Consider the following 8,097-nt stretch of genomic DNA (forward strand, 5'->3'; position numbering starts at 1 on the left):
TTAGAGAACAGATCGGAAGATTGATTTGATAAACCCTTGAATTTATCAAACTGGAAATTTCAATAAAAATAGTGTATAGCAACGATTGCATCTCATGTTCCTAATTTACATCGCTACGAACTAGTAGTAAGTAACAAACAAACCCTAGAATTTAATCAAAAACCCTAACAATTCATTTCTTGACTTTCCTTGCCTGGACTTTCCTCGCCGGAGACTTTACAGTCTTTGGCTTCTTCGCCGCTACCTTCTTCGCCTTCGCCGCCGGTGCAGCTTTCTTTCCTGGCGAAGCTCGCGACAGTGTTTTCGCAACTTTAGCTGGCTTAGCAGCAGGCTTAGGCTTCGGAGCGACCTTCTTAACCTTTTCTGCCGCCTTACGCTTGGCTGGAGCGACGGCCTTTGGTTTCCCGACGACCTTCGATTTAGCGGCTGCCTTTGGCTTCGCAACGACCTTCGGCTTAGGTTTCACAGCAGTTTTAGCCTTCGGTTTAGCGACGGCGGCCTTCTTTACGCTTACAGCCGCCTTGAGTTTAGAGCTTGCTGGCTTCTTCGCGACAACTGGGGCTGCTGCAGCTTTCGAGCGCGCTGATGGAAGTTTGTAGGAGTTCTTGACCTTAACGAGTTTATCAGCGGCGACTAGCTTCTTCAGATGAACGAGCAAGAGCTTCCTGAAATTGGACGGCAATTGTTTGTGCTTCTCTTCGCTGAATTTCGTAATGGCGTACTGACTCGAGCCGGTCCTCTCCTTCAGCGACACAATCGCTTCGCTAATCATCTGCAGAACAATTTCAAAATTCGATCAGATCAGAACGTAGAAATAGAATAAACAAACATTATCGATCAACACAGAGATCAACTCCTCCTACCTCAAAGAAAGGAGGATGAGTCGGCGAAGATCTGGTCCTCTTCGCACCAGATGGTTTCTTAGCCTTCGAGGCTTTAGAAGCCGCAGCTTTCTTCGACTTCGAATCGTTCTCTACTGGCGGAGCCACCACAGCCACGGTAGCGGGAGCATCAGAGGAGGCAACAGGATCAGCGGCGGAAGACATTATTGGAATCGATAAATAACTTGAACTCGAAACGTTAGCTAGAGAGAGAGAGAGAGAGAAAGAGAGGAATCGATTTTAGAGAGAGAAAACTCGATGAGGAGAGAGATGGTTGAGGGCAGTTTATATAATCAAATGGAGTCATGCTACTGCGATATGATTGGTCCAAATACTTTCGACGCGGATCGAGATCCTAGTGGAAATTTAAATATAAGCCGTTAGATCTAGGATTTAATCCACGGTGGGAAATGAAAGTAGGGGTTAAGAATGGATATGGATGAGGAAGCTCAATATGAAAATGGGAGTTTTTTTATGTGTTTTTCACTTGACTTCCTAAGGCCATAACTTGTTCAATACTTGATGAATTTTAGTGATCTTGAGATGGTTTTGTAGCTTAGAATCTAAGCTTTCAAATTAATGTAATTTCAAGTTGTTTGGTGTCCTATATCAAAAGTAATTGAGTTTCTCGTGAATACCGGTTGAAATTAGGATTTTTTCAACATGTTTCGCATTATCGGTTGATTTGAATACAAAATTTAAAATTTATCGTCTTATTTTCTTTCACTATCTTAACTACCTTCTCGATGGTTCTAGTGGTCTAAAAATTGAAAGTTTTTATCAACGTTAAATGTGAAATTTTTAAACTCAAACTCTATCGAAGTTGCACACGTTAATAGTGGATAATATTTAGTATTAACGAGTGTCAACTTTACTGAAAGTAAACATGTAATAATAAATCGAAACAATCGATTTTTTTTTCTTTACTCGCCTCTCTCGGTGAAAAGTAATGCACGAACGTACACGTTGGTCAGTTCTTTTTAAGAACTTTAAAATGATTTATAGAATTGAATCACTTAGCCAATTGGATGATAACATATGTAATAGGGATTGAGTGACTTGCATTCGACACCGAACACAATATTACTAATACTAGAATATTCTTCTTTAAAAACATTGCAATTCAACTAGTTTTTCCGGTAAGGTGAACGTTTGATTCATAGTCGTGGTTCTTAGAAGTCAAGATAACCATTATAACAATTTCTTGAAGTGTGATTCATAGCACGAGGTCATAATCATTCGTAAAATATAGTAGAAACGATTATTATAGAACATTGAACAACATGTCATCAAGATTCGTGCACATCAATATAGTAAAAACGATGATTGTAGAACATTGAACAACATGGTATCAAGATCCGTGCAAATCAATATAGTAGAATCGATGATTGTAGAACATTACACTCGTGGAATGCGAGATTTACCATACTAATACCATCTGAAACAGAGAAAAACAAAGCCTGATTGTAGACCATTGAACAACATGGTATTAAGATCCGTGCAAATCAATATAGTAGAAACGATGATTGTAGAACATTACACTCGTGGAATGAAAGATTTACCACTAATACCATCTGAAAAAGGGAAAAACAAAGCCCCATTGTAGAACATTGAACAACGTGGTATTAAGATCCGTGCAAATCAATTAGTAGAAACGATGATTGTAGAACATTACACTCGTGGAATGAGAGATTTACCATACTAATACCATCTTAAAAAGAGAAAAACAAAGCTTGATTGTAGAACATTAAACAACATAGTATTAAGATCCGTGCAAATCAATATAGTAGAAACGATGACTATAGAACATTACACTCGTGGAATGAGAGATTTACAATACTAATACCATCTGAAAAAGGGAAAAACAAAGTCTGATCGTAGAATATTGAACAACATGGTATCAAGATCCGTGTAAATCAATTGGTAGAAACGATAATTGTAGAACATCACAATCATGGAATGAGAGATTTACCAATAAGTAGTCCCATCTGAAAAAGGGAAAAACAAGATCTGATTGTAGAACATTGAACAACAATGGATCTGCAAATCAATATATTAAAAACGATGACGGTAGAACATTACACTCGTGGAATGAGAGATTTACGAAGATGCCATCTGAAAAGAGCATTAACAGGTCCATAGGTCCATTGCTCGACGAGAGTACAACCTAAATTACCAATACTAATACCATTTAAAAAAAAAAAAAAAAAAAAACTAAACCTGATATCGAGAGCATTAACAGGTCCATTGCTCGACGAGGTACAACCCAAATTAGGAAATATACACATCAATGGCAATGATCATTCCAGCCCCTAATATCTTAACATCTAATCAGCAACATTTGAAGGATGCAGAAAGAAAAACCCACTTAAGAGAGATGAAAAACTAACTTGATCATCTGAAGGCAGCTCCTAGAAGATAGTATGTGCACGTACCTGTTCTTTGCAAAGAGCTAAAATATTCTGTGAGTATAACTTTATCATAAGGAACAGGCAGCAGGCTGAATTTGAGTCTGATCAAGTTTGTTGTGTGTAAAGTACAGATCCCAATGCGTATACTGTCCAATGAAAACATCCAGAAACACCCAATAGCTAATACCAACATAAATACAACGCTCCCTGAAGTTCAACATGCTTGAACTCCTATGGTTTTTGTTTGTTCACTGGTTAGGCACCTTGTTCAGGGGGCACAGGAACGATGTCGAAGAGGTTTTCGCGCATTATCGTCCTTGTGGATGCAGAAGTTGAGAGAAGATTGCAGTACTATTTTGTTCATTGGATTGAAGTGAGTCTTGGTCATTTCCAAGGTTGAGGTTGTTGTAATGTGCAGCCATGTTTTCGTTTATGTGGCTATCTTCATCATTTATCCTCGAACTATGACTCGAGCCACCGCCATTGGCATTTTCATGAAGTTGGAAAGCAAATTCAAGGTTCCACAATACATCGCCCATAGATGGTCGCTCGGCTCCATGATCATTCAGGCATTTCTCAGCTATATCTGCAAACTTGTTCAAGCTTTCAGGGGTGATTTTACCTTTGAGGTGAGGATCGATGAGATCCTCAAGAACTCCTTTTCGTTTGCAGTGCAACGCCCAATCCGCAAGACTAACCTGTTCCCTTGGCAGGCTTGGATTTAGAGCAGGCCTTGCACACAACACTTCAAACAGGACAACTCCAAAAGAATAGATATCAGATTTTTCAGTCAGTTGTTGCCTCCGGAAGTACTCTGGATCTAAGTAGCCAAAGCTACCCTTAACTACCGTGCTAACGTGACCATGAGCCATATCCGGACCAGTTTTCGAGAGCCCGAAATCGGAAACCTTTGCAACCCAGTTTTCATCCAAGAGAATGTTGGTAGTTTTAACATCTCTATGAATGATGGTGTACTGCCCTCCTGTGTGAAGGTAGTGAAGTCCTCTAGCTGCTCCAATACAAATCTCCAGCCTTTGCTTCCATGAGAGACGAGTTTTATTGTTGGTCTTATACAGATGCTCCCTCATAGTTCCCAAACCCATGTAATCATAAATTAAACACATCTCATTGTCTTCATCACAAAAACCAATCAAGGATACCAAGTGCTTGTGTCTCAGCTTCGAAAGCAAATCGATTTCCGTAAGGAACTCGTGAACTCCTTGTTCTGATGACGGGTTCGACCTTTTAATAGCAACTTTTGTTCCTCCATCAATCACTCCCTTGTACACCTTCCCAAATCCTCCAACCCCAATCACATTAGATTCACTAAAGTTATTGGTAGCATGTAAAATCTCTGGAAGCGAGAAATGCCGAGCCAAACCTTGAGCCAAATTGCTTGCAGTACTCTTCCCCGAGACCGTTGATTTGCTCCCAGTCGAATGTGAGTTCCCATAGATCGGTAACCAGCTAGTTGTGTGTGGATCAGTCCTTGACCTTCCGTTCTTCCTATAGTACACTGCAAAGCAAATTGCAATCACAACAAAAACTGCAGCCGCCCCTGCAGCCCCACCGATGACTTCAGCATTGTTGATCTTTGTGTCAAAATTTCTCTCTGTTTGAGTCTCAATCTTCATCCTAAAGGCTGAGGGTTGAGGGTTCTTCCCTGCCAAGTTCTTCCCGGATTCAAGCTTGAATATCTCGGCCCCATTCAACATAGCATCCGCATATTCAGGCGCATCCAACAGCCTAGGATGCAATGCCAGCTGAATCTGTTGCATTGTTGGTGCTTCTGGAGAAAACACAACATAATCCCTGAATTTAGGAACCCCCGCGGCACCTGCCCAAGCTATCACATCGATCCCGTTCGCACCTGCAGTTTGATTGTTAATGAACACATCAAACACCACCTGATTTGGCTTACTCATATACAGATCACAGAAATGTAACCTCACAAGATACATGAACCCGGGATCAATATTAGGAAACAACCATGTCAGATTGAAATTCACATTCACACCATTTAATGTCCCCATTGATCTCAATGACCTGTAAAGTTCTACAGGTGCAATATACTTCGGCATATCTCTATAATGAATCACCAAACTCTTGGAAGCTTCAACTGTAACGCCCTCAGAAGCACCATAAAGATAAGGAAAGTCATCATACCATGCTCTACTCAGGCCGGAATCATTCGCTGGAGAAATATAGCTCCCGCCGACATTCAATCTTACCATCGTCTGCATACTTGACAGGGCCAAATCCATGATGCGGTGCCCTACACCCACCATTATAGCCTTCCCATAGATCTCCGGCATTTGAATCAATTCAATCCCATTAACAAAGGCAAATCCAGAAACAGGCGTGAATGTCAAACTCAGGAATTCAGATTCCGAAGCCGCGAGTGAAAATTCACGAACAATGTAGGCCTGAGTGAAGGCCTGACATGTGAGATAAGCACTGAAATTCTTCACAAGGATCAAATCATTCACAACGACGGTGAAATAAGAATTTGCAGAATCATGAGGGCCGTATGTGGAAGGGTAAAAATGGAGTCGAAGCCAGTAGCGATTACCAGGTTTGATCAGAAATTTATAAGCAGTCACTGCCGTAAACACCCTAGCCTCCATGTACGGAACCTGCGAAGTCATGGACGGATCTTGAAATCCAGCAGGTGCGGCTAAGGTATTTTTGCCGTCGAGGAATCTGGAATCGGAGGTCCATTTTCGGCCATTATCATCCGTGGCCTCATCGTTAGAACCACAACTCAACAACAATGCCTGATCGGAAGCAACAACAGAAACAGAGTGAAAGCCATTAAATAGCCCTAGCAAGACGAAGAAGAGAGAAAACATCACATAGGTATTGACATTCATATGTGCATAATATCTTCGGCGTACAGGAAAAGAAATTGACCAAGAAAACAAAAAGGGAAAGAAATCGAAAGAAGAAAGAAGGGGAAAAATGGAGGAAAACCCTTCTTCCCTGCACGCCAGAGGAAAAGAATGACCCAATGGGTTCGCTAGTCTTCAGGAATCTTAACCTAACACATCTCTAATCAACAATGTAGAAGGTGCTTTAATGGCGTAAGGGAGATCGTTGGGTTGAAGGAGGCATCAAGAAGTTCTTTGAAACAGACGGAGCCAACGGAATCCAGCTATTTTTGGATTCTTACAGAAAATTTTCAGTTTGGAGGGAAGGGGTTTTAATCTCAGAAAGAAAGAACATCGCGGGAAATGAAAATCTTCGCCGGATCGTCTTCTTCCACCGTCGTCTTCATCGTGCAGAAATAGGGTTTCTGTTCTGTTCCTGCTCTCTCTCTCTCTCTCTCTCTCTCTCTCTCTAAACCGCGTGAACTGTTACAAACAAACGGGAAATTTGAATTTGGCTCTATATATAGCATTATTATGCAGTTTTTTTTTTCTATTTTTATTTTAAAGCTCTAAAGGTTAAATTATACCAAATAATTATTAATTTGTCCTTTTTTTATTTTATTTTAATCCTTAAATTTATATCCATTATCATTTTAAATGTATTTAATTTTTCATCGTTATAATTTTTAAATTAAAAAAAAATAATCACTTGTAATGGAAAAATATAAGCATACTTAATATTGTAATCTATAAATTAAAAAGAAAATAGAAAATAGAAAAAATATGAATTATTCTGGTCACCAAAATTCGAAGCAAATCCGTCTCTAACACGTTTGGAAATCTTATTTTTCTACGATTGAGGTTCGATTCAAGGTCCATCAAATCTCGTTGGTTGGTTGGTTGCCATTTGTTCCTACCCGTCGATTATGGTCGGTTTCGATTTTATATCAAATCATTATTGTCATTGACGTTACAAAAATACGATAAAGTTTTTTAAAAATCAAATATAACTGATAACTATGGAACAAATTGCAAGATAACGGTGTAAATTAAGTATTTTTTTTAGGGTAGCTATAATAGCCTAACGTGAGTAAATATTGTCTATTTTAACCCATTACGTGTCGACCTTATGGTTTTTAAAATGCGTTTACGAGTGAGAGGTTTCCACACTCTTGTAAATATTTCATTCTCCTTCCCAAACAATGTGGGATCTTACTGTTGGATGATGAAAGTCCCACATCGGCTAATTTAGGGAATGATCATGGGTTTATAAGTGAGGAATACTAACTCCATTGGTATGAGGCCTTTTGGGAAGCCCAAAGCAAAGCCATGAGAGCTTATGCTCAAAGTGGACAATATCATACCATTGTGGAGAGTCGTGTTCGTCTATGGAGAGTCGTGTTCGTCTAACATGGTATCAGAGTCATGCCCTAAACTTAGCCGTGCCAATAGATTGGCAAATCCTTAAATGTCGAACAAAGGACTCCAAAAGGAGTCAAGCCTCCTCGAAGGTACGAAGGCAGTCAAAAATGACTAAGACTCCAAAGGAGTCGAGCCTCGATTAAGGGGAGGCGTGCTTTGTTCGAGGGGAGGTGTTGGATGATCCAAAGGAGTCGAGCCTCGATTAAGGGGAGGCGTGCTTTGTTCGAGGGGAGGTGTTGGATGATCCAAAGGAGTCGAGCCTCGATTAAGGGGAGGCGTGCTTTGTTCGAGGGGAGGTGTTGGATGATCCAAAGGAGTCGAGCCTCGATTAAGGGGAGGCGTGCTTTGTTCGATGGGAGGTGTTGGATGATGAAAGTACGAAGGCAGTCAAAAATGACTAAGACTCCAAAGGAGTCGAGCCTCGATTAAGGGGAGGCGTGCTTTGTTCGAGGGGAGGTGTTGGATGATCCAAAGGAGTCGAGCCTCGATTAAGGGGAGGCGTGCTTTGTTCGA

General features: G+C 40.5%; 2 protein-coding genes across 2 annotated transcripts; both read right to left on the minus strand.

Annotated features, from left to right (window-relative positions):
• Window positions 1-1,143, minus strand: LOC111493576 (histone H1-like). Its single transcript, XM_023143327.1, has 2 exons — window positions 864-1,143; window positions 1-772 (listed from the first exon to the last, which is right to left on the minus strand). The coding sequence occupies exons 1-2, from the start codon at window positions 1,044-1,046 to the stop codon at window positions 173-175; spliced, it is 783 nt and encodes a 260-aa protein (XP_022999095.1). The 5' UTR covers window positions 1,047-1,143; the 3' UTR covers window positions 1-172.
• A 1,683-nt stretch (window positions 1,144-2,826) lies between these two features.
• On the minus strand, window positions 2,827-6,409 carry LOC111493562 (receptor-like protein kinase ANXUR1). The gene is made up of 2 exons (XM_023143306.1): window positions 2,964-6,409; window positions 2,827-2,869 (listed from the first exon to the last, which is right to left on the minus strand). Exon 1 carries the CDS (start codon window positions 6,163-6,165, stop codon window positions 3,601-3,603), a length of 2,565 nt encoding a protein of 854 aa, XP_022999074.1. The 5' UTR covers window positions 6,166-6,409; the 3' UTR covers window positions 2,827-2,869; window positions 2,964-3,600.
• Between the last annotated feature and the right edge of the window lie 1,688 nt (window positions 6,410-8,097).

The sequence above is a fragment of the Cucurbita maxima genome, unplaced genomic scaffold (assembly GCF_002738345.1).
Source record: "Cucurbita maxima cultivar Rimu unplaced genomic scaffold, Cmax_1.0 Cma_Scf00019, whole genome shotgun sequence".
Lineage (NCBI taxonomy): Eukaryota > Viridiplantae > Streptophyta > Magnoliopsida > Cucurbitales > Cucurbitaceae > Cucurbita > Cucurbita maxima.